Source organism: Lithobates pipiens, unplaced genomic scaffold, assembly GCF_037356315.1.
Source record: "Lithobates pipiens isolate NorthernLeopardFrog02 unplaced genomic scaffold, aLitPip1_a1.2 Scaffold_19, whole genome shotgun sequence".
Lineage (NCBI taxonomy): Eukaryota > Metazoa > Chordata > Amphibia > Anura > Ranidae > Lithobates > Lithobates pipiens.
In genome coordinates, this window is record NW_027507764.1 from 244,390,757 (window position 1) to 244,418,298 (window position 27,542).

At 46.2% G+C, this 27,542-nt stretch overlaps 1 protein-coding gene across 5 annotated transcripts in view; it reads right to left on the reverse strand.

Moving 5' to 3' along the window:
* The window catches only part of TRIO (trio Rho guanine nucleotide exchange factor), a 751,422-nt gene that overhangs the window by 588,965 nt on the left and 134,915 nt on the right, over positions 1 to 27,542 (reverse strand). For all 5 annotated transcript variants that reach the window (XR_013277581.1, XM_077491869.1, XM_077491868.1 and 2 more), the window contains exons 9-11: positions 26,466 to 26,632; positions 24,604 to 24,723; positions 2,022 to 2,213 (exon numbers count right to left, since the gene is read on the reverse strand). Coding sequence is in view for 4 of the 5 variants with exons in the window: in XM_077491869.1 (XP_077347995.1) it covers positions 2,022 to 2,213; positions 24,604 to 24,723; positions 26,466 to 26,632 (479 nt within the window). In the remaining variant the exon portion in view is untranslated. The remainder of the gene's footprint in view (positions 1 to 2,021; positions 2,214 to 24,603; positions 24,724 to 26,465; positions 26,633 to 27,542) is intronic.

Genomic DNA, 27,542 nt, shown 5'->3' on the forward strand with positions numbered 1-27,542 from the left:
TTGTCTTGCGCAGACCCGGACGAGGAATCATCCTCACTGTCCAATCGGTCCTGGTCAGCATCAGAGCAGGGGCCGCCAGTTGGTGCAGGGCACGAGTTTGAGTCAGAGCTTTCCCTGCAGGACGGGGGGGGTTGGGGTCATTTTTTTCCCCACCTTTGCGGCAGCACACTGCCTCCACCCTGCCAAAGAACGTTTCAAGGACCATCGACAAAGTGTCCAAAGGCACTGCATTGTTTGCAGATGAGCCGGTTGCAATTGCAGGGAGTTCTGGTGAACAAAACACCAGTTTCTGAAGCCATGCTGGCACACCTCATCTGCCACCCTTGGAGACTTAAGACAGGTGCACAATCGCACCCTCCTAACTGATGCAGACTGAGGGGCCCCCACCACAGGACACACCACCCTGACTGAGTGCTGCTCCATTCTGTTACAGGTGCTTGTGTCCAGTGTCAGCTCCAAGGTGTCCAGAGCCAAAAAATGTGCTGTTCTGAGTAACAGGGACCAGGCGCTGAGGATAAAAACCATGATGCGCTACAACAAAATGGCTGCCGCTGCCCTGTATAAAAGGGACAATCACAGGGAAAATGGCCCCCGACCATGCTTTCCACAGAGACACACAGAAATGGCCATCAAGAAACTGCACACAGTGAATGAACAGAGATAATGGCGGCAGAACAGCACTATGGCTATGGCGACAGCACATGCAGAGCTTCCAGACACCAGTGGAGAGACCACAGACACCCAGGGACACAGACAACCAGCGCAGCCCCCAATCCAGGGTCAGAGCCCCCTGGAGGACCCCTGGCTCAGGTACACACACCGCTCAGCAGCCCAGCCATGCAGCATCCCCCACGGAGGGGGGGGTAGGGACAGGGAGAGAAGAGAGGGTGGAGAGGGACCCCCCTAATCGACCTCCCAGGGAATGCCCAGCTGCTCAATCCTGCCAAGGCAGGAAGAGCTGTACTTACCATCTGGACGAGCTGGGGACATCACATCAGACCCACTCCCGAGCAGTACGGAGTGGCTGCTGGCCCCGGCACACTGCGACAAAGACATTGGTAGTCCAGTCATATGTGTGCTCCGGAGCGTTGCGCTCACCGGCCACCCCTGGAGCCTGAGGGGCATGTCGTGGCCAACCCAGCACGTCGCTAGGGTCTACACATGCTCAATGGTTGGGGAGACTACAAGGATCTAGATTATCCAGCCTGTCACCCAGCCGGCTGTTGATAGCAGATCACAGGATCTTAAAATCTTGCACAAAAGGCAAAAATCCAGATAATCCCAGGACCGATGGTCCCGCAGGGAGCCTAGGTCCTTCTTCACTAGGCAGAAAAAACCCGAGCTGCAGGAAGCAGGCTGAGGGGTAATTACCAGAAGGACAGCCCCCTGAGCGAAACTGTAAAGTTATGTTGTTTTTCACATGTATTACTGTATGTTCTGCCTAGTCCTCTCCTGAAGGTGGCGCAATAACCCTACGGTCAAGATTACTGGAGCTGTATCCGTCAACGAAAGAGAAAGTGTTTAAAGGAGTTGTAAAGGCAGAAGGTTTTACAATTGAAAAAACTGTAGCAGCCTCCCCAGTTCCCCCTATTTAGCTGAGCCCCAGCTCTCCCCAGTAATGTCCACGAGTGTCTTAGCCATCCGGGACTCTCCTCCTGATTAACTGAAACACAGCAGCAGCACCATTGGCTCCTGCAGCTGTCAATCAAAATCAGTTAACCAATCGGGGAGAGAGGCTAGGCGGAGGCTTCATGTCTGGATGGACAAATGGAGCTGTCACACGGCTTGGGGGCCCCATAACAAGATGCTTGCTGTGGGGACACTCGACAGGAGGGAGGGGCCAGGAGCAGCGAAGAGGGATCCGAGAAGAGGAGAATCCAGGTTGCCCAACTGCACAGAGGAAGTATAACATTTTTTTTTTTTTTTTTTAAACAACAAAAACAAAGACTTTAAAATCACTTTAAGTATTACAGTCGTATAATGGAGGCATGCAATGTAAAATTCACTACACATTTAGTTACCTGCTCAGAGGTTTTATAGAAGGCCACAGAGGCATTTACAAGTTTCAGTCTGTCTTCCATTTTTAACATTAACTGTTGCCAATGAGAGGCTACTTTTTCTGCACAATCCCTGATCATATCCATATCATAATGGTTGGCTTGTAGCAAAGCCTCGGCTTTTTGCTGCACCTGCAGGGCACTTTGGTGTGTTTTCTGGAACAAAAAAAAAACATTACAGATTATTTACAAAAAAAAAAGAAAGATAAAAAAAAAAAATAATAATCATAATAATAACAACCACTTGAGTCCCAGAACTTTTAACCTATGTAAGCCGTTTTTCTGGTTTTGGACTTTTGATAGTTTGTCTTACAACTGCTGCTATTTTTTATTTTTTTTTGGCAGTCAACACAGTCAAATTTGATAATGCTTTTTGAGGACTGAGTGTACTTCAAATTATAAGGAGAGAAAAAGTTGTGAAACTTATGTTAGAGAAAATATATGTTGTAGAAACAATAGTGTACCTAATAGATTTTATTTACTAAGGTTTTTTTCTCACACTAACATGACAACAAAGGCCATATTTTTGAAAATATAGTGGAGGACCCCACAAATTACACCATTTCAAAAGAAAGTGTAAGATTGTGAATCTTTTGAACATGCAATCATACTAGCATTCAGGGCCGGACTTACTATTGGGCTTGACTGGGCTCAAGCCCAGGGGCCCCGCAGCCCTGCCAAGATACATAGCTGAACCTGTCACTCAGAGGGACACTGTCAGCTGCTAGCCTAGGAGATTTGGAACAGCGGGAGAAGCGGGGGCGGGGCTGTGAACAGTGGGCGGGGCTGAGGAAAACAGCGAGGGCTGGAGGAGCAAGTCAGTGTATTTTGCAGCAGGCAGAGTGTAACTCCCCTCCCCCTCTCCAGCCCACCACATTGGACTACACAGGTGGTGAATGGGGGAGCTGGGAGGGAGATACACAGTACCTGAAGCCCCAGGAGGACATAGCAGAGGAAGGTATGACTATAGGAAGATCCTGCAGCACTGAGCACACACATCATTCTGGCTGAATGGGAAGAAGATGGTGGGGAGTGCTGCATAGGCACATGTAATGCAGGCTGGTCAGTGTCCAGAAATGTGTCTTTAGACAGTGCAAAGTTACTGATCAGCCTCCCCCTCCCTCTGTAATCTTTGTTTTTTCTTTATAGCTGCACACTGATCAGATCTCTGGAAGTCCCTGCAGCCCCCCAGCATTCTGTGTCCAGTGAGGTCACACTTGGTTGATTGTTAACCATTTCAGCTCAGCTATTTAGCCAGAGCTCTCTATGTGCTGCATAGTTTGATGTTTTTGTGAAGGATTTCCTGCTGATTCAGGCTAGAAGTTTCACAGACCCATTAACTGTTTACTGTCCTCCACTAACCCTGACCAGATCACTGTTTGTAAGAAAAATGTTATTTTGGAAATTAAATGTGCTGCTGCCTTGTCACTTGGTTGCACTTTTCAAAGAAGGATTACTGACTTGATCTTGCAGAACCAGTTTAAATAGAGTGTCACAGTCCTGCAATACTATATATATATGTACACTGAGTTCAACCATATCTGCAGTCTGTGACCATCCCATGTACCATGTCTGCAGTCTCTGACCATCCCATGTACCGTGTCTGCAGTCTCTGACCATCCCATGTACCGTGTCTGCAGTCTCTGACCATCTCATGCACCGTGTCTGCAGTCTCTGACCATCCCATGCACCGTGTCTGCAGTCTCTGACCAAACCATGCACCGTGTCTGCAGTCTCTGACCAAACCATGCACCGTGTCTGCAGTCTCTGACCAAACCATGCACCGTGTCTGCAGTCTCTGACCATCCCATGCACCGTGTCTGCAGTCTCTGACCATCTCTTGTACCGTGTCTGCAGTCTCTGACCCTCTCTTGTACCGTGTCTGCAGTCTTTGACCCTCTCTTGTACCGTGTCTGCAGTCTCTGACCCTCTCTTGTACCGTGTCTGCAGTCTCTGACCCTCTCTTGTACCGTGTCTGCAGTCTCTGACCCTCTCTTGTACCGTGTCTGCAGTCTCTGACCCTCTCTTGTACCGTGTCTGCAGTCTTTGACCCTCTCCTGTGCCGTGTCTGCAGTCTCTGATCCTCTCTTGTACCATGTCTGCAGTCTCTGATCCTCTCTTGTACCGTGTCTGCAGTCTCTGATCCTCTCTTGTACCGTGTCTATCTGATCCTCTCTTGTACCGTTCCTGCAGTCTCTGATCCTCTCTTGTACCGTGTCTTACACATATACAACTCACATCACTCACACACACAGCCTACATAGGCTGTATGTGAGTGATATGAGATGTATATATGTGACATAGGCTGCATATGAGTGACATTATACACACATACACAGAAAATGTTCACACGTATATTAATGTGTCATGTGGGGGGTCTTATTGCGTCACCTCCCTGAAATTAGTTTTTGCAGGTTGGGATTAGGGATGAGCTCCGGCGTGTTCACACACTCTATGTGCAGAGCCAGGAAGTCAGCGCAACGCAGCATACATCGAGGCAATGTCTCACTGCCTGTGATTCGCACAGCGTTGTGCCGACTTCCTGGCGGGCTCTGCACATGGAGTGTGTAAATACGCTGGAGCTCATCCCTAGTTGGGATGTCTGTGACTGTGGCTCGGCTATTCTCGGCTCCGCTCGGGACTGCGAGCAGACCCGAGAGCCGCAAAGATACACAGGACTCTATCTCTGCGGCGCCATTTTTAAACTTCAAGACTGCAATTACAACAAGGCTGCAAATGACACTGACAAGAGGCTGCATTGATGGGCACTTAAATGTAAAGGTTTTTTTTCCTCAAACTTCCCTCCTAAACTTTGGATGCGTGTTATACGCCGATGCGTGTTATACGCCGACGCGTGTTATACGATAATGTATAGAAGGTAGGGCCCGAAAAGTGACTCAAGCCCAGGGGCCCCGACCACCCTAAGTCCTGCCCTGCTAGCATTAGTTGAAATTAAAGTGGTTGTAAACACTCACATATACCCAGTGAACTGAACAGCCTCCGATGATGAACAGAGATGAAACAATTCCTCCTACATAGGTTTATCTGTAGCTCTCTACCCTACACCCCTTCAAAAGGGCAGAATTATGTTAAAATCCTCCTACATCTGTTAGTATCAAAGAGGAGGGGGAGGAGAGGTTTCAGTTACAGTGTGTGAGAGCTGATTGGAGAATAGAAACACCCCCCCCCCCCCAACACACCCACAGCAGAAGAACTGTGTTGTCAAAAGACCAGACGCGTGCTGAGCTCCGTTCCCCCGACACAAATTTTATATCACGTGTCGGGAAAACGTCTCAGAAGTGACTCATGCTGATAACAAAGGAACGAGGCACCTGAGAGAAATTACACTTAGAGCTTTGGAGAGAGATAAGTAAACACTATAGATATACAGTATGTGAATTTCCCAGATTTTATGACCGAGGTTTACAACCACCTTAAAGCAAAAAAATAAAAAATAATAATAGTTGTTTCTAGCAATTTAATTTTTTTCAATTTATTAAGTATATAAGTAGGTAAAGTATATAACGTAGACAATGATGCTAAAAAAAATACTTAAAGTTGTAAACCTCTCACATAAAATATGAACAAAGCATATTTCTCTATACGGTGTACTATCCAGAGCACTAAGACCCATTTCACACTGGGGTTTCAGGCTCTTTAGCACTGGCAGTTACTAAGTGCCTGAATACAGCCCCCCCCCCCCCATGACATTTTCTGGGGTGCCAACCCCAGGATTCACACCATGAGACATATGCCTTCCAGACTCAATAGTATATGATTCAGGAGGCCGGCTTCCTAGCATTAACCATAGTAGAAACTACTGAAGTTGACAGCCCATGGTCCTTTAAAAGTGGGTCTCAATAGCCAAACCGTCAAATTTAGCGTTTGTAAGGTAGGATGGAAGACAGGACCTTGTGAGAGAAGGTCTGGCCACAGTGGTAGGGTCCCCTACCGCAATTTTTATGATCTTGGCAAACCAAGATCTCCTGGGCTATGCTGGGGTCACAAGAATCACCTCCTTCCCTTCTTGCTTGATCCTGCAAAGAAGCCACAGAAGCAGAACAGAAGGTAACGCATAGATCAGTGAGAACTGATCCCAAGGAAAGACCAATGCATCTGTTCCGCATGCCATCGGATCCCTTGTGCTTGTGTAGATCTTGTTATTGAACCTGGACGCAAACAGATCCATGTCCGGAACTCCCCACTTTTGATATATTGACAGAAAGATGTTGGGATGAAGGGACAATTCTGCCGGGAACAATTGTTGGCGACTCAGGTAGTCCGCCTGCCAAATCTCTATCCCTGGAATGAAAATTGCTGATAGGCAAGGAATATTGCTTTCTGCCCAAGAAAGAATATGATTCACCTCTCTGGGCCGTACGACTTCACATGCCCCCTTGGTGATAGATGTAGGCCAAATGTTTATCTGGGTGCTCCCATTCAAAATACACAAGCTTCCTTGGCCACGCATGAAAAGGAAAAGAATGATCAGAATAGGGAGGCTTTAGTGAACCCAAACCAGACGTGGGCTCATCAACTGACTGCGCTGCTGGCAGCTAAAAAATAGAGCAGACCAACCCAGTGAGAGATTATACCAACAATCTTTCCTGGGGACCTGATTTTTCTGCATCAGGTTCCTCAGACTCAGACGTTAGCCTCTTCCTGGTCTGTAGAAGGCAAATAATCTTCTCTTGTTCCTTGCTCCTCAGAATGAGGGTCCTGAGCAATGGATGGGGACATGCTATGCTTAGTCCCACTCTGGGATGCGATTAAAGCATACATTTTTTGCTCCAAGCTCAAAATGGTTGAAGAAAAAACAAACTCCTGGGTAATATACATAGGGGCTGCAGTGTCAAGAGCAGCTGCAACACTTGACCCTCCTGGTGGCTCACTCTGATCAGCCATATCACTCTCAGGTGATGACATATTTTTTGAGATGTTTCTAGGCTGCTGTGTGACTGTAGTATTCTTACTAGTGCCCCCTTTTGAGGTGTTTTTTAACCCCCTCACGCTCATATCCCGATGCACAAATCAGAGGTACTACCAGAAGGAGTGCATCAACAATAGTCCAGCTTAATCGCTGCTATTAATGCTCAGCCTGATGCTGTATATGTGTCAAAGGGAATGCCTGTGTCACCAAACCTTTTTAAAAAAACACCTCTGCTCCTGTGTCCCTCCAGCAGTATGAACACACACAATTGTGCATTTTTAAAAAGCCTCCCTTCCTGCGCTGGACATTGAAGGATGCCCACGCATTTTTTAAATGGCGCTCCACCCCCCCCCCCCCCCCCCCCCAAGAATAGGCAGAGAAAACAGGCTGCACATGGGGCGTCTGGTGGAAAGAGGACCCCCCACGGGCTTACTGGAGGACTTGCTGCCGTTCGGAGGAGGAAGAGCATTCTGCTTCCTGGATCACATGGTGGCTATCTGAGAAGCATGAGTCACTTAAGTGCTCAATAAAGCACCCAGTGGTGACTACATAGGCATGACAACAGCTACAATTTTAAAGGCGACATTTATAAGAAAATTTTAAAATTTCGGAGAAAACTCCACTTACCTTTCCTGCTGCAGGGTGTTCTGTGGTAAACCAACAGACCCAGTCTTCACCCTTCACGGTGGGTTCCGATAACTCTTCAGGAGCAGGGGATCCTAGAGGGAAACCCACTATCCTGGGACTGGAACAGAACCCTACCAGTAAAACGTTATGGCCTCACTACCAAAAAGTACTGGATCCCTGGGTCCAGCTCTCTAAAAGAGAAGCATTTGCAGGCAAAACCTTGTTTCTTCAGATACGAAGCCCAGGTTTTTTTGTCAAAAGACACACTTTGAATGGATCTGGTCAGCATGGCTAGCCCCAGCAAGGATTGGTCCAGTGGAGCTCAGGACAGCACATCTTCACCCATGACCAACACCTTAGATACTGGTGAAAAAACTGAGGTACTCCCACCAGTGGGAGGGGTTATATAGGGAGGGCACTTTTTAATTTAGGGTGTGCCAGTGTCCAGCACCTGAAGGTGGCCTATTAAATCCACATAGTAAGTACTATGGCTTTGTGTCCTGTGATGTACGATAAGAAAATAGTCTGTCGGTAACAAAAACAGACATAGTAAGCACAAACTGAGGCAGTCTCAAGAGAAACCTTCTGTGGGCACCCTGCAGGGCTATTTGAGGGGCGATAGCGAGGGCTAGGATCCCGTGTCTTTAAGGTCAAAGCACAAGGGTTGCTGGTAGGAGATGAGGGGTAACAGTCATTTGTGTCTCTGTGAGCTCCTTCTCTAGCAAGGTGAGCAATAGGAGGTAAGGTATGCAGGTTATTCAGCTTTTTAGGCTGGTGCGTGTCCCCGAGCAGCTCCCCACAATTACCTCTCATGGCGATCAAGCCAGTTAGCAGCCATGTTCGAGTTTTCAAAAGTGCACGGATTCGTCAGCCACCACGCGTAGTTTGGCAGGGTATAACATGGAGTCAATTATTGGGATTGCGCGCATTCTCTTTTTTACTTCAGCTAATTTTGCCCTTTGCTTTTGGACAGCAGCCGAGAAATCTGGGTATATGGATGTTTTGGAGACTTGTATTTCCATGTCAGCTTTCTGTCTAGCCAGACGGAGAATAATGTTTCTGTCCTGTAATGCAAGAGCTTCAACAAGAATGGTCTGTCTTTGCCCCCTGGTGGTGGCGGTTGGGAAGGCACTCTATGGGCTGATTCCACTGAGAAAAATGGAGTGAGATTATTCTTTCCAAATGTGCCTGCTAGCCAAGTTTCAATAAAATCAGCAGGATGCTTTACTTCAGATTTTTAAGGCATACAGACAATGCGGATATTAGATATTCTCAGCCCGTACTCCATGTCCTCAACTCTAGCCACTGTTTGGTCAGTTTTTGCTGATATTATGTGCACTTCTTGAGTGAGAGGGGGTAAGTCATCCTCAATGGAGCTCACTCGTCCCTCCAAAGCAGTGGCCCTTTCTCTGATTTTCTGCATCTCTGCCTAATATGCAATAAACCTTCCTTTAGATGATAGTTCAGTGACAGGAACCATAAATGTGGACAGCTGTGAGAATGACCTGCAGTGAGGGCTCATTTTGTTCAGCGTCAGAGGGGCCAGCTATGTCAGAAGGGGGAGGATGGAGTACCCACTATGGCCCGGAGGCTGTGGGTGCCATTATCTCTGCCACATGGTGTTTTGAGTGTGGAGGCTTCAAAGTGGCCACTGTTGTAGTTTTAGCAGTGCAGGATGAGTGGGGCTTTTGCCCGGTTTTAGGACTTTCCGGATCATGTGCGAATTGGCCCAGTTTGGCTGCCGAGGCATAGAGCTCCAGCAGCATGCAGGAAAGGCGGGCCGCTTTGATGGCGGGAAGCTCTCTTCTTTCCTCCGGTTCATCCCTGTTTGGCTGTATTTCAATCGAGCATCACTGTATGGGTGGCTCCACACTGGGAACGAAGTGTCCAATCTATTGCGGCGGTATTTCAGGCTCCCAACAGGATTTTGTGGGTCAGAATGCCAGTGTGTGAGATGCATCCTCTCACGTGATCCAAGCCACGCCCCCTGCGTAGAGGGTTCTTTACTCTAAGAGCGGTTAGGATGTGGAATTCTCTTCCACAGGCAGTGGTTTCAGTGGGGAACATCGATAACGTAAAAAAAAAAAAAAAAAAACATACAATGTAATACTGACATAAAATCACACAGATTGGTCTTTTATCAACCCCACCTACTATGCAACTATTAAAATTACTATTAAATAACTATTACTATTTTTGTATTTGCATCACTATTTTATTCTTTCGGGTAGTGTTTCTATTTTTGCACCTTGAAAAAAAAAAAAAAGACATCAAGTTCAACCAAAAAATAAAGATAAAAAATACAATCCCATAATACATATCCCTTCTAAAGCGTCTCTTCTCCAGAGAGGATAAGTTCAATACTCATAAACCTTTCCTCATAACTAATGTCCTCCAGTCCCTTTATTCATTTTGTTGCCCTTCTCTGGACTCTGTCCAGTTCCAGCACATCCTTTCTGAGGACTGGTGCCCAGAACTGGAAGGAATACTTAAGGTGCGGCCAGACCAGAGGCTTGTAGAGCGTGAGAATTATCGTTTTATCTCTGGAATTAATCCCCAGGTCCTTTTCCATTCTAGATTCCCCCAGAGGTTCTCCCCCTAGTGAGTAGACTGCATTCATATTTTTGCCACCCAAATGCATTATTTTACATTTTTTCTACATTAATCCACATTTACCATGTAGTTGCCCACCTTATTAATTTGTTCAAATCTTCTTGCAAGGTTTAGCTTAGCTTAGTATCGTCCGCAAATACAGAGATTGAGCTGTTTATCCCATCCTCCAGGTCATTTATGAATGAAATAGGACTGGTCCCAGGACAGAACCCTGGGGGACCTCACTTTCTACCCCAGACCATTCCAAGTACTCCCTATTTGTCACTACCCTCTGAACTTGCCCTTGTAGCCAGTTTTCAATCCATGTACTCACCCTATGGTCCATGAAAACAGACCTTACTTTTAAACGTACAGTTAACGTTTATGGTGAACTGTATCAAACGCTTTTGCTGAATCCAGATACACCATGCCTACAGGCCTTCCTTTAATTAGATGGCAGCTCAACTCCTCATAGAAGGTTAATAGCTTGGGATTGGCAAAAATTCTTCATGAATCCATGCTGATTACTACTACTGATACCGTTGTCATTACTTAATATCTTATATATAGTCCCTTATCCCCTCCAAGAGCTTGCATACAATTGATGTTAAGCTAACTGGTCTGTAATTCCCAGGGATGTATCTAGGCCCTTTTTTAAATATTGGTGCTACACTGGCTTTTCTCCAATCAGCTGGTACCATAACAGTCAGTAGACTGTTTGCAAAAATTAAGAAAAATGGTCTGGCAATTACTTGACCAAGTTCCTTAAGGACCCTCGGGTGCAAGCCATCTGGTCCCAGCGACTTATTAGTGTTACGTTTTTCAAGTCTATTTCTAATTCTGTCCTCTGTTAGCCATGAGGGTGCCTCCTGTGACATGTTATGAGGATAAACATTGCAGTTTTGGTAACTGAATCCTTAGTAAACAGATTCCCTTCATCATTCTTTATGGGACAATATGATCTGACCTCCCTTTCTTACTATGTACCTAAACAATTTTTGGGGAATTTTTCTCTTCTCTACTATGTACCTTTCACGTTTATCTTAGCCGCCCTGATTGCACCCTTATATTTCTTGTTGGATTTGTTGTAAAGTTAGAATGATGATGATGATCCCTTAGCCTTGTATGTTTTCAAGGCCGTCTCCTTTGCTTTTATATGCATTTTTACATTGGAGTTAAGCCACCCAGGACTTTTATTAGCTCTTAATTTTTGTTCCCATTGGGATGCGCTGTCTAATACACTTATTTAATATGCTCTTAAAGCATACCCATTTTCCATCCTTGTTCTTTGTTCCTTAGATTTTACCCCAATTATCTTCTAGCAAGGATAATAGTTTAGGAAAGTTGGCTCTTTTGAAATTCAGTATCTTTGTATTCCCCTTAGGTTTCCCATTTGTGTGATTTATACTAAAACGAATTGACCTGTGATCACTGTTTCCTAAATTGCCCCGTATTTCCACATCTGCGATTAGGTATGTATTGTTGGTAATCAGTAGGTCTAGTAATGCTTTGATTCTAGTTGGTGCATTTTACCATCTGATCCATGAAATTGTCCTGCAAGATATTCAAGAACTGGCGAGCCTTAGATGAATGTGTGGTTCCTTCCACGCAGTCTATATCAGGATAATTAAAATCTTCATTATAATGATGCTTCCCATTCTTTCCCGCGAATCCAGTTTGTGATAGGAGGTCCACCTCCTCCCTCTGGTTAGGGGGCCTATAGCATACTCCCAGTATTACTTTCCCCTTAGTTTACTCCCTTTGTAGCTCTACCCATAAGGATTCCACCTCCTCCCTTGCTCCCTTAGTGATGTCATCTCTCACATTAACTTGTACATCATTTTTATTACACAGGAATACCCCTCGCCCCTCTATACCTGCGATATAGGGAATACCCTTGAATGGGTGGCAGTCAATCATGAGAGCTGTCGAACCAAGTCTCTGAAATTCCTACAAAATATAAATCCTCCTTGTTCAACAGTAGCTCTAGTTCTCCCATCTTGTCCACCAGACTCCCAACATTGGTAACCATGGCCCGTAGTTTAGGCCGGTCGCACACCATCTCCTTATTGGGTGTTCTGGGGTTGCAAATAGGACTTGTTACTATACTTACCTCGGGTTTAGGTGCTTTAGTCAAACTACCACTAATGCCTCCAACACTATGCTCTGGAATATGTTCCGCACTGACCATCTCTACCTCTGCCTCCCCCCCCCCACCGTCGCCTAGTTTAAAAGCCCCTTTAACTAAACCATCTTCACTTCCAGCAGATCTGCACCTTCCCCATTTAGGTGCAGTACATCCCTTTAATAGAGCTGGTAATCGACTGAAGAGGGCCCAGTTCTCCGGGAACCCAAACCCCTCCTTTCTGTACCAGCTCCTCAGCCACTGGTTTACTTCACTAATCTCCCTCTGCCTTTTTAGTGTTGCTCGAGATACCAGTAGTATTTCTGAATACTACCTTGGAGGTCCTTTTCCTCAATTTAGCTCTCAAGTCCCTAAAATCATTTAGGACACTCCATCTTCCTCTGACTTTGTCATTTGTACCAATGTGCACCATGACAGCCAGGTCTTCCTCAGCCCCTCCCAGTAATCTGTCCACCAGATCTGTGAAGTGCTGAACCAGAGAGCTCGGTAGACAATATATACAGTTCGTCAATTTGGGTCTGTGTGACAGATTGCCCTCTCTGTCCTAAGAATCAAGTCCCCTACCACCAGAATCTGTCTTTACTTTACCTTGGCTTTACTCCCACCCTCACTGGAGGAGTTATTCTCCCCTGGCAGCTAGGGGAGTCACTCAGCTACAGCAATGCTGATCCCAATGTCACTCAATGGGGAAAACTTATTGGGATGTTCCAACCCAGGACCAGCCTCCCTGACTCTTTACCTTCTATCCTTCCTGTCACCTATCTATTCTGCTTTGGTGCCTGCCCCTCTTGATAGCCACCCGGCTCTGTGCTGGCCCCTGTCTGGTACAATCCCAACTCTCCTTTAGTATGGAGGCACTTCTCAGCGTTGGCAGTTGCTTCCCTAGATTCAGAACCTTGGCTTCCAAGAAAACGTGCATCAAGGAATGATCAAGGAATGCACACATGCCCGCAAGAGATACACAGTGTCACATCGCCATACCCGCCGGGCATCGTACCTACTAATTTAATGGGGATTGGGGGTTATACTCTGTCCAAATTCACAACAAGCTTTCTGACACTAAAAAAATCAACAATACACAGGTTCTCAACAAGACAATACACAGGTACTCGCAACACCTGTGCACTCACAGCACTCGTGTACTTACCGTCCATGTGCAGTCACATTATTTGATAAGTCGCTGCACTGTGTGTGCAGAGACGCATTCTAACAGCGCTCCACTTTCTTATTAAAAACTGACTACACTAGGCATAAGAACAGTGTGGTAATTTTTCAGATCTCAGCCTGCTTTCCTTCAATGATCAGACATGTGTCGACACCCGCCACCCCTACGCACAGCCATTCACTAGGAAGACCAGTGTGGTACTATTTCTCCTGCATAGCTCTAAAAGATCATTATGCAGTGGAGAACAGAGGTTATATGATCCCAAGCACTGCTTCTTAGAAGGTATTGTTTATTATGCCATTAATGCAACTGGGGATTGAATGCTGATGCCATCCATCAGGGATCTGAGTTTGGTCTTTCAAGCGCTGTCAGACCTCTTGTATTTTTTACATCAATATTGGTTTAAATGTGCATGGTTTGTATTTTATTTATGAAACAGTGCAACACATTTTTCGTTCATCTGTTTTGGAATATTTTTTGCATTTGAATATTGATGAGTACATCTGTTTGCATAATTAAGCTCTTCAAGCGATTGCTCATGTTTATATTAATATTTTTATTTGGCTTCATGCACATGGTCGATTTGTCCATACAAACTAAAATTTGGGAGTTATTCCACACCCAAAAAGTACAGGTGCTTGAATACAGCTGCCTGTGTTCATTATTCGCTATATTCAGTTGCACGGAGGTATACGTGAATACTCTAAACCTAAAAACACAGGTGTATGCCCTCAGAAATGGCTCTGGGTGGTGGTTTGTGATTTTACATGGCGGGATTACCATATAGTGTACGAGAATATGGCTATATGCTGCATGTGAGCTGTATACCCACATTCATTTCCACACAGTTACTCATTATTATGGATAAGGCGTCACCTGTGCTTCCCGGGTGAAGAATCACACTAAAATTTTATGGTATGTATGCATGTACACACATTTATACATACAGTTAGATCCATTTATATTTGGACACAGGCATAATTTTCATAATTTTGGCTCTGTATGCTGCCAGAATAAAATTAAATTGAAACAATCAAAATTAATGAAAGTGTAGACTTCAGCTTTAATTCAAGGGGTGGAACAAATATCAAGCACACATTTTAGGAACTGCAACCATTTATATACACAGTCCCATTTTCTGGAGCTCAAATTCATTTGTAACTGGACAAATGAATATAATTATATATAAAATGTTCATTTTTACATACATAGTACGTAAGGCTGAAAAAAAAAAAGACAGTCCATCCAGTTCAAACTGTGTAGGTGTACAGGTGTCAGTGTCTATAATAAATATCCCATATCCCTGTATATTTTTTTTTAAGAGGTACATCCAAGAGTCATTTAAAAATATCCATACTCCCCCCATCTACCACTAAATGTGGAAAAGTTCCACATCCTTATTGCCCTGACAGTGAAGAACCCCCTGCACAGTTTAAGGTTAAATTCACTTCTCCTCCAGTCTCAATGTAGGACGCCGTATCCTCATACACTCCCTGGGACTGAATAGTTTTCCTATGCTGGGATCCCCATTAAGGATTTTGTAGATTGCTATCATGTTCCCCCCTCAAGCATTGCTTCTCCAGTGATTATAAATGTAATGTTTGCAGCCGATCCTTGTAATTGAGGTCCCCCAGTCCTTATTGATTTTGTTACCCTTCTTTGGACTCTCTCCAGCTTCAGCACATAACTTCTGAGGACCAGTCACCAGAACTGGACAGAATACTCCAGATGTGGCCTAATCAGGGTTTTATGAAGTGGCAGAAATATAGTTTAATCCCTGGAGTACATCCATTTTTTTATGCATGCTAATATTCTGCCTGCTTTGGTAGCTGCAGTTTGACATTGCATGCTATTACTCAATTTGTCATCTATTAGGACCCCCAGATCTTTCTCCATCCTTGATTCTCCCAGGAGATTTTCCACCTGAATAATTTGCATTCTTGTTTCTTGCCCCCCAAGTGCATTATTTTACATTTCACCACAGTAAAACCTCATTTGCCATTTGTTTGCCCATTCCATTATTTTATTAAGGTCATTCTGCAAAATTTCTATGTGCTAATGTGAGTCTATTGTTCTACTTATTTTTGTGCCATCCGCAAAAACTGGGACTGAGCCATTTATCCTGTTCTCCATTTTTTATATTTTGTTGAAAATCCTTTACTGGCAACAACTGCTTGGAGTCTGGAACCCATGGACTGTACCAAAGATTGGGTTTCCTGCTTTCCAATGCTTTGCCAGGCTCTAACTGCAGCTGCCTTCAGGTCTGTTTTTCTGTTTGTGGGTCTGCCTTTAGTTTTGTCTGCAGCAAGTGAAATGCATGCTCAATTGGAATGAGATCAGGTGATTGACTCGGCTATTGCAGAAAATTCCACTTCTGTTGCTTCAAAAATTCATGGGTTGCTTTTGTGTGTTTTGGATCATTGCCATCTATACTGTGAAGTGCCATCAAATCAACTTTGCTGCATTTGGCCGAATCTAGGCTGACAGATCTTGAAATAATTCATCCGGCTGTTTCTGTCTTCTGTCACATCAACAAACACCAATGACCCATTGCCATGCCCATGCCTCCACCATGTTTTACAGATGACTGTGGGCTTTGGATCATGAGCTATTCCAAGTCTTCTCCACACGGTTTTATTCCCATCATTCTGGAACAGATTAATCTTGGTTTCATCCATCCAAAGAATGCTTTTCCTGAACTGGTCTGACTTTTTTAGATTTTTTTTTTTTTTTAAGTCTAATCTGGCTTTTCTATTCTTCAGACTTATGGTTTGCAGCTTGTGGTGAACCCTCTGTATTTGCTCTTGAAGTCTTCTCTTGATTGTAGACTTTGATAATGATACTACAATGCAAAGCAAGTTGAAGGGATCAAATTATGAGACACCACATCTCGCAAATTATGAGACACCTGTCCTCGCCGCAGGAATTGCTGAAACAGACAAATTCCAGCCTTCACCCATCACAGTGGGCAGTGTTAGCCAACCTTCAGGTTTATCTGGGGCTCTTTCTCGGAAGAACCTCTTACCTGGACCATGTAGAAGAATCTGCCAGAAACTTTTGTGCGCTCTGTGTAAACATTACACCAAGTCTGGTTTTCCCAGAGCCCAGTCTTCCAATAGGAGAGGCCCGGGTACCATACCATCTTGGGAGTCAAATATCGGCCCGAGATATGGATCCGGTTTGTTATAGCCCTTAGGCCCCCGCAGGGACCTGCACAGAGCTAAAGTTTTATGTGACCAACCACCATAGACACTGGCGAAAAAACTGAGGTGCCTCCCATATGGGAGGGGTTATATAGGGGAGGAATTCTTAATTGGGGTTAACCAATGTCCAATCACCAGAGGTGCCTATATAATCCACTATGTAATGAAGCTCCTGTGTCCCGTGATGTATGATCAAGAAATACGATTTTTGTACTCACCGTAAAATCCTTTTCTCTGAAGTTCACTGACTGACACAGCTCCATTAATCTTCACCATAGGGTTGCTGCGCCACCTTCAGGAGAGGACTAGGCAGAACATGTTATACATGTGAAAAAACAGAACTTTACAGTTCTGCCCAGGGGGTGGTCCCTCCAGTAACAACCCCTCAGCCTGCTTCCTGCAGCTCAGTACGTCAACAAGCAGTATAACGTAAACCAATATGAGGGGAAGGTGCTGTGTCAGTGAACTTCAGAGAAAAGGATTTTACGGTGAGTACAAAAATCCTATTTTCTCTTTCGTTCACTGACACACAGCTCCATTAATCTTGACCATAGGGACGTCCCCAAACAGTGTCATAACGAGGGCTGGGAACAGCATAAACTTCACCCACAACCAGAAGTGCTCCCTAAAAGTGGAGTCACCAACTTATCTACCCACATCAGAACTTGCGGTCAACAATGCAACAGTGCATTATACTCAAAATTAACTGTATTTTCTTTAAAAAACTGAAAAAGGAGCGCAGACTTGCAACATTACATAGCTGCCTGTGAAACTTTGCGGCCAAAGCAGGCATCAGTCGATGCGCTTACATCCACTTTGAAGAATTTGGTAAAAGTGTGAACGGCCTTACACACTAGAGCGACTGACGCTTCATGTCGGAAAGCCCAAGAGGTTCCAATAGCCCTGGTGGTATGCGGCGTGACAGGAAAGAGGGGCACCTGCCCCTTCAAGTCGTAGGCCTGTACCTCAATCTGTCTGAGCCACCTAGAAATGGTGGCCGACGAAACCGTCATACCTGTTTTCAGACCAGCTACCGAAACAAAGAGTCTGACTTCCAAAAGGGAGCCATGGCAGACAAATACACCTCCAGGGAATGAAGGGCCGCCTCCTTAGGATGTGTCGGTTTAGGACACAGAGATGGTAACACAATGTCTTCATTGATGTGGAACAATGAAACCACCTTCGACAGAAAAGGTCGCAGACGCAACACCACCTTATCCTTATGGATAACCAGATAGGGCGACTTGCAGGACAAGGCCGTCAGTTCCGAAACCCTCCTGGCCGAAGTAATGGCCACTAGGAAAACCACTTTCTGAGAAAGAGTCAATAAGAGAATTTTCCTGGTGTTCTCCAACGGCGCTTTCTGAAGCACCGATAACACCAGGTTCAGATCCCACGGGGGTAAAGGTGGACGCACCGGAGGTATTACATGCCCAGACCCCTTGAATAAAAGTGCTCACAAGAGAATAAGATGCCAGGGGTCGTGGAGGGGGTTGGAGGCTGATATTTGTCCGGGTGCTTAAAGCCAATTTCTGGTCTACTCCTTGCTGTATAAACAGCAGGATCCTTGAAACGGAATAGGTGTGCGGACGCCACCCTTTCTCCTCACACATGGAGATGTAGGCCTTCCAGGTATGACGGTATATCTTCAGAGAAGAAGATTTCCGTCCCCTCAACATAGTTGAAATCACTGAGTCCGAAAGGACCCGGTTCCTTAGCACCTGGCTCTCAACAGCCATGCCGTTAAAACCAGCGATGGTAAAGCAGTATGGGGAATCAGACCTTGACCCAGAAGGTCCTCTCGTAATGGTAGTCGCGTGGGAGCGTCTGCAACCAGGGGCACCAAGTAGGCGTACCAGGGGCACCGAGGCCAATCTGGGGCAATCCGTATTACTGGAATCCCCTCGGTCTCCACTCTGTGGAGCAGACGTGGTAGTGACTTTAGCGGAGGAAAGGCGTAGATCAGTCTATACTGACCCCACGGAGCCACCAGCGCGTCTGCTCAAGGATCTCTTGTCCTCGATACGAATCTAGGCACCTTCCGATTGAGACGGGAAGCCAGGAGATCCACGTCTGGTGTGCCCCATCGCAGGCACAGGATGCAACGCCTATTCTCCTGGATCCAGCATCTGGCGACTTAGGTAGCCCGTCTGCCAGTTTTCCACTCTCGGGATGTAAAAGGTCGACAAGGCCGGGACATGTCGATCTGCCCACTGAAGGATGTGAGCGACCTCCCGTGCTGCAGCCAAGCTTCTTGTCCCTCCTTGATGGTTGACATATGCCACCGCCATGGCGTTGTCCAACTGGATCCTGACCGGATGCCCTCGAAGTCTCATCGACCATGTGGAGAGACATAGCCTGATCGCCCGAAGCTCGAGCACATTGATCAGCAACTTTGATTCCTCCCCCAACAAGAGGCCCTGGGTCGACTGTACTTCCGGTAATCCACCCCAGCCAGTCAGGCTGGCGTCCGTTGTGATCACTGTCCAATGTAGAGGTAGGAACGACTTCCCGGACTGAAGTGCCGGGGACCTCAGCCACCAGAGCAGGGAGTCCCTGACTGACTGGCTCACCCGAATCTGCCAATCCAGGGATAACGGAGATTTGTCCCACTTTGTCAAGATCTCCTTCTGCAAAACTCTGGTGTAAAACTGGGCGTATAGTACTGCCTCGAAGGAGGTCAACATGAGTCCCAGGACTCGCATGCAAATAACATAGCGACGACCACCTGCGTTCATCAATAGTTTTACCGCAGCTCTGAGAGTCTGCAGCTTGTCTGAAGGGAGAAACACTCGCTTCCATGGAGTCCAGCAGTTATCCTTGGTAACCCAAGCGCTGAGTCGGTATGAGCACCGACATCTTTAAGTTCAACAGCCACCCAAATTCCTGCAGGGTTTGCATGTGATCGCCACATCCTCCTTTAATTCTAAGGCAGAAGATGCTCTCAGGAGGAGATCGTCTAGGTAACCTATGATCGCGATCCCACGTTGTCATAACACCATAATTGGAGCCAATACCTTGGTAAAGACTTGGGGTGCCGATGCCAAGCCAAAGGCAAGAGCCACAAACTGGTAGTGGGCTTCCCAACTGCAAATCGCAGAAACCTCCGAGGCATGTGTGTATGTGCAGGTATGCATCCTGGATGTCAAAAGACGCCAGGAAGTCTCCTTGATGGAGTGCAGCGACTACTGAGTGAACTGATTCCATTCTGAACCTCTGTACTTTTACAAAGCAATTGAAGGCTTTCAGGTCCAAGATTGGACGTACCATTCCTTTTTGGGGACTACAGATTGGAGTAGAACCCCTGGAATCTTTCCGACTTCGGAAAAGGCACTATCACCCCGTGGCTTAGCAGGTCCCTTACCGTCCAATTAGGGCCTCCCTACAAGCCGGGAGAAAGGGAATGCTGGATGGGAAAAATCAGTTTGGTGGCCAAGAGAGGAACTCTATCTTGTAGCCAGAGGAAATCAGTTTGCAGACCCATTGGTCAGACAGCCGAGAGGCCCACCAGGCTGCAAACTCACGAAGGTGACCACCCACCCGTGTGACGGCGGGGGCAAACCTTCATGCAGTAGCACTTTTGCTCCCAGGCTTGTTAGGCTTGCGGTTCCATGGACGATTTTGTCCCTCAGAGTTCGTCCTGTCGGACTGGGAGCATTTAGTCTAAGTCCCGGACGGAAGAAAAAAACTCTTGAGTAGAAAATGAGGGCCCTTGCCTGCGGTGTGGCTCCTTAGTCTTCCTGGCCTGTGGGAGCAAGGTACTCTTCCCATCTGTGACATTCTTAATAATGTTAGGCAATGAGACGCCAAAGAGCCACTCACCAAGGAAGGGTAGATCTGTCAAGGCTTTTTTAGATGCCTTGATGGACCAGCATTTTAGCCAAATCAGGCGCCTAAGCACCACTGCTGACACTGAAGCCCTGGATAGCAGAAGAAGCGTCCAGGGCCGCGTCACAAACGTACTTAAGGCTGTGCACTAACTGGTCTGCTAGTTTCACACAGACACGAGTAGCCTGCTACTTCTCCAATTCAGGGTACAAAAGTTTTGCCCATTCAGTAAGCGTCTCTGACACAAGTGCTGTGGCCAGTACTGGTCGCATTGCGGACTCCACAACCATAAACAAGGAACGGCTACTGCCTCGGTCTTCCTGTCAGTAGGGTCCTTAAATGCAGGATTCCCCTCTACCGGGATTGTGGTTACTTTAACCTGGATACTGGGGGGGTCCATGACTGGAGGAGCCGACCGTTTTTTAAGAAGGCTCTACTCAAAGGGGTAACGCACCGCCATACTTTTTGGGACCGAAAAGGTCCGTTGGGGTCTACCCCATTCCTTGTATATGAACTTATCGAAAGAAGCCAGATATGGAAACCCCTTAGGTGTATGGGCTGGCTTACGAGACCCAAAAGGGACTGCTACTTCAGCAGAGGCCTGCTGTATCCTAAATTTTCAGAGTATCAGACACAGCAGTGATAAGTGCTCCAAATAGCGCTTTGTCTTGTGCGAACCCAGACTGACTCATCCTCACTGTCTGATCGGTCCTGGTCAGCATCATCTCAAGCAACAGAGCAGGAGCCGCCAGCCCCAGTGGGGCCGAGATTGCGTCAGAGCTTTCCCCCGGGAGGAGGGGGGGGCAGGGGCCGCTTTTTACCACCTTTGTGCCTGCACACCGCCTCCACCCTGGCAACAAACGCAGACAAAGCATCCAAAGGTACTGCACTGTTTGCAGATGAGCTGGTTGCAATTGCAGGGAGTTTGCGGGAATTAACACCAGTTTCTGAAGCCATGCTGACCCACCCTGTCTGCCACCCTTGGGGACTTAGGACAGGTGCACAGTCCCACCCTCCTAGCTGCTGCAGACTGAGGAGCCCTCACCGCAGGACTCACCACCCTGACAGAGTTCTGCGCCATTCAGCTACAAGTGCCTGTGTCAGCTCTCAGGTGTCCTGAGTGAGAAACCGCGTTGTTCTGAGCAGCTGGGGCCAGCGATGAGCATAAAAACCACGCTTGACTACAAAAAAATGGCCGCTGGCCAGCCTGTACAAAGAACACAATCACAGAGAAAATGGCCACTGAGCTACAGAGAAATGGCCCCTGACCATGCTTTCCACTGAGGCACACCAAAAATTGGCAACAAACAACTGTCCACAGTGAAAGGACAGTGAAAATGGCAGATGAACAGCACTATGGCGATCAGCACCTGCAGACCTCCAGACACCCAACGGGGAGACCACAGACACCCAGCGCAGCTCCCCATCCAAGGTGAGAGCCCCCAAGGGGACCCCTGGCTACAAGTACACACACCGCTCAGGGGCCCATCATGCAACATCCCCACGGGGGGAGAGAAAATAGGGACAGGGAGAGAAGAGAGGGAGGAGAGGGACCCCCGAATCGACCTCCCAGGGAATTCCCAGCTGCTCAATGCCGCCGAGGCAGGAGAGCTGTACTTTACATCCGGACGAGCTGGGGTGATCCCATCATAGACCCACTCTCCAATCAGTATGGAGTGGCTGTTGGCCACGGCACACTGTGACAAAGACATCAGTAGTCCGGTCATATGTGTGCCCCGGAGCATTGCGCTCACCAGCCGCCCCTGGAGCCTGAGGGGCACGTCGTGGCCGACCCAGCGTGTAGCTAGAGCCTGCACACGCTCGATGGCCAGGCTGGGGAGACTACAAGGATAAAAATACCCAGCCGGCTGTTCATAGTAGATCAAAGGATCTGAAAATCTTGCGCAGAAGTTAAACTTCAGTAAAAAAAAAAATCCCAGGACCGATGGTCCCTCAGGCTTCCTAGGTCCATCTCCTTCCCTAGGCAGAAAAAAATTTGAGCTGCAGGAAGCAGGCTGAGGGGTTGTTACTGGAGGGAACTGTAAAGTTCTGTTTTTAACATGTATAACATGTTCTGCCTAGTGCTCTCCTGAAGGTGGCGTAACAACCCTATGGTCAAGATTAATGGAGCTGTGTCAGTCAGTGAACGAAAGAGAAAAATGGCATACATTTTATTTGGGTACAGCGTTGCACAACTGCGCAATTCTTAGTTAAAGTAGCAGTGAAAAACCTTGTGGCTTTAGAACCACTTTAAGTTATACTTTAACCACTTCCCGCCAGGCCTATAGCAGATAAAAGGATAGGCGATGTTTCTGTTATCCTGACTGGGCATCATATGATGTCCAGCAGGATAACATGCTGGCGTGCGCCCGCGGGGGGCGGAGGGGGGACATGCGCCGAACGCTAGTGCAGCGTGTCAGTCTGACACACAGCATCTCCGATTGTGGCAAGGAGCCTCTGACAGAGGCTTTTTACCATGTGATCAGCTGATCATCCCTTGAACCAGGAAGTGCCGGTAAACGGCATTCCACTGTTCACACTGACAGGGAGATCCGATCAGCGGCTCTCCCTTTCAGAGGGGGGGGGGGGTCTGTTCTGATCTATTCTGTTCTGATCTGTTCTAATCAGCACATGTGTCAATCAGTGCCCAACAGATGCCAGCAATGACCCGTCAAAGCCTGTCAGTGCCCACCACAGTGCTAATCAGTGCCACCCATCAGTGCCGCCTGTCACTGCTCATTAGTGACGCATATCAGTGCTGGCTATCAATGCCCATCAGTGATGTATATCAGTGCCCATCAATTCTAAATATCAGTGCCTCAGTGCTGATCAGTGCATGACAGAATCTAAGAAAAACATTTTTTTTTTTTTAGTTTGTTTAGCAAAAAATAAAAACCCCAGAGGTGATCAAATACCACCAAAAGAAAGCTCTATTTGTGGGAAGAAATTGATAAAAATTAAGTTTGGGTACAGTGTTGCATGACCTCGCAATTGTCATTCACAGTGCGACAGCGCTGAAAATTTTCTTGAGCGGGAAGGGGCGAAAGTGAATGGTACTGAAGTGGTTAACCAGTTCCCGACCCGCGCACGACTATGTACGTCGGCAGAATGGCACAGGCAGGCAAACTGGCGTACAGGTGCGCATGCCGGCCAGGAGCCCCGTGAGTCTGGTCGCGGGTCCCGCGGACTCGATCGCCGCAGGAATACCCATGATCGTCTCACGGGGAGATGCCGATGTAGACAGCATCTCCCTGTTCTGCCTAGCAACAAGTGACACTGATCTCTGCTCCCTGTGATTGGAGCAGAGATCAGTGTTCACTAGTACACAGACCAGCCCCCCACAGTAACACGCCCCTAGGACACACTTAACCCCTACAATGCCACCCCCTGGTTAACCCCTTCACTGCCAGTGTAATTTACACAGGAATCAGTGCATTTGTATAGCACGGATTGCTGTATAAATGACAATGGTCCCACAAATGTGTCCGATGTGTCCACCATAATGTCGCAGTCACAATAAAAATCGCATAAAACTATTCCCTATTTTATAAACGCTATAAATTTTGCGCGAAACAATCAATCGCTTATTGCGAAAAAAATTTTTACCAAAAATATGTATTAGGATACGTATCCGCCTAAACTGAGGAAAAAAAAATGTTTTTTTATATATTTTTGGGGGATATTTATTACAGGAAAACTTAAAAAATAATGCGTTTTTTTTTTCAAAATCATCGCTCTTTGTTTATAGCGCAAAAAAAACTGCAAGGGTGATCAAATACCACCAAAAGAAAGCTCTATTTGTGGGAAAAAAAGGACGTCAATTTTGTTTGGGAGCCACGTCGCACGACCGCGCAATTGTCAGTTAAAGCGACGCAGTGCCAAATTGCAAAAAGTGGTCTGGTCTTAAGCAAGCAAAATGGTCCAGTCTGAAAGTGGTTAATAGAACTTCAGACTGAGCTATAAAGAATTAAATAACTGCAGTATGTCAATCATGAGTTAAACATACAAGCTGAGCCACCAGAGATAAAATATATTAAATGTTTAACCATTGATACCTCTATTGCATGCTGGAATTGTTCATGTTCCCTTTGAAGTTGTTCTGCTTCCTGTAGTGAGCTGGCTGTAATGAGCCCAGCATTTAGCATAGATTCTCCATTACGGATCCAACCCAGTACCTAGAAAAAGATAAATGACTGAAAGCTGAAAAAGTATGAGTTACAGCATTATCTGGACTTACATATTGTTGTGCAATTTGAAGCACAATGGAAGCCTAACTATAAGATGTATTTATAAAGCAGCGAATGTGACATTAAAACATTCACCACAAGGTATCACTGTAGTATAAACATGCACCATGAATACTCACCTGCAGTGAATATTTTGGTAAATGTCATAATCACTACTTTAGGAATCTGCCCATGTTTAAGAAAAATAAAAGCACACGACAGGATTTTTTGCTTACACCCCTGCTGGGGTCTTCAGGAACTAGATAACACCAGCGCAACTTGCCACTGCCCTGGACCTGTATAGCACCCTGTAGGAAACTCAACGTGTTGTACAATGTGCCAAGGAGGAGCCCTAAGAGAGCATTCAGTGCCTGGAGCAATTTTACAGGCCGGTCCGACGTCTTCCATTTTTGTACAATCCCAGTGCAACCATCCAGAAGCTGCTAAAAGGGGCTGCGACATAGCAAAGTTGCAAGAAGAATCAGAATAAAGTAGTAATATCCTCCCCAAGTACAGAGGACATATCCATAACCTAGGGACACTAGAAAAATCTACAGGACTACAGTGAACGGAACAGCTTATTTGGCGGTCTTAACAGTTCTGTTTGCCAGTGTCCAATAACCTGAAGGTAGCAGCATATAACTCCAGTTGTGTATAACTACGCATGTGTCCTGTACTGTACAATCAAGAAAAATGAATGGTTTAAAAACAGAAAAGATACTTCTCTACAGAAAACCATCCATCACCCAAGGACACTAGCAAAAAGTCTAGTCAGGCTTTTATGGTGCTTTCTGTGGTTGGCCCTTCCAACTGTGTTTGCCAGTATCCAATTAACTAAAGGTAGCTCCATATAAATCAATTGTACAGTACAGGACAAATGACTAATTAAGATAATCTTTTTATGTTGTACTTCACACAAGTGTTAGAAAAACCAAGAATCAAAACTAGCAAATCTCAATGAAAATTAACATGTTGAAATAGATCTAGAAGCAATAAGAATATTTTCCAAAGCTTTCACATACTAAAATACCAGCTTCTTGTTAACCCTCACGTTGCCTAGTTGTTGTAATTGATGATTAGGTCTATGTAAACCAGAATATAATACTGCACAAGACCGGATTTAGAAATAAAATAGCCTCAATATATTCAAAATCAATATAGCTTCCATAACAGCTACATTTCCAATCCAGTATTTAGAGAGTTTTAAGCAATTTCCAGCCTAAAATATCCAGGCTCAGGCAAGCAGTTCACAAAAGAACCAAAAAACTATTTGTCCCTTTCACACTGGGGCAGTGGGTGTGTCAACGGGAAAGCATCGCTCTTTTTAGCAGTGCTTTACCGTCAATTTCACGTCGCTATTTACCCACTAACGGGGGGGATTTTACCCCCGCTAGCAAAGCGTTGCTGAAGCAGTGCTATGCCGGTGGCATAGCCACGCTGCCCCACTTATTTCAACGGGTAGGAGCGGTGAAGCAGCTGTGTATACAACGCTGCTTCACCGCTCTTAAGATACTGCTTGCTGGAGTTTTTTTTTACGTCCTGCAAGAGAAACAGGAGGGGCCCTTTACAGGCGCTATTTTTAGCGCTGTATCGCCTGTAAAGCGCCTCAGTGTGAAAGCAGTCTAAGCATTTGAAGAAGAACAAGCAAAGAAGAAACAAAATTAAACTTTAGTGCAACTTGCGCAGCATACCTGTTTAACTTCAGCTTGAAGATGACGAAGCTGAACACACTGTTCTAGGTGTTTTCGGTGCTGTTCCGCTGACAAGTCCAAATCCTGCTGTTTCTCATGGAGGAACTCAAGCAAATCTTGCACTCTTGTTGCCATATCCACATCTCTATCACAAAGAAGATCAACTCCTGGCAAAAGAAAAAAAACTAACTGAAAAGCTCATAAAGCATCTTGTGTCAACATGACAAAGAAAAAAAAATGTCAGTGTTCATCGCATAACAAGTTTTATTCAGTTGAACATATAGTTATCCCTATAGTACATTGTGATAATCTTGTAAATATTGTCTAAAACGAGTGTGGATTCTTAATGATGCCTACTAGTTACACATTAGCATTAAGTTTAAAAAAAGGTCTGCTTTAGGAACTTCTTGACTAAAATGAATGAAATCTAATATGCCCAATATCATTTCAAGCAGGGAACAAACAGTTTACAGTTGACCTGCAAAGACATCCTCAAACAACGTGATCTCAGGCATGTCTTTTACTGACCAGGAAGGAGTAACTCCACTTTTGTTACAGTAGGAGTAAACTCCCATGCATAACATTTACCCAAGCACGTTTAGGAGAAAAAATGGCCGCCCAGCGTCCAGTATAAGGACATAAAACACAGGGAAAATGGATGCCAGAGCACAGAGGCACATGCTGCCGCTAGAGAACGCTGAAAAAACGTGTTCAGGCTTCCAGGAAATGGCCGCTGGCATCCAGTATAAGGACATGTCACAGGGAAAATGGCCACCGAAGACCAGGGGAGCATGTTTTCCCTTGCCCACACCTAAGATGGCCGCTAATGCAAACACCATGAGGGACAGAGCTGGAAAAAAATGGCGGTGGACAGCGCTGCAAAGGACACAGACACAGCCTCACAGGCACCTCCAGGGACATGAGAAACAGGACTCAGGACACAGACAGCCAGCACAGCCCCCCCCCCCCAGGTGAGAGCCCCTGTACAGACACACACCGCTCTGCAGCATCCCCCACAGGGGGGAGGGAAGAAAGGGACAGGCAGAGGGGAGAGATGAGGGGCCTCCGAATAAAACT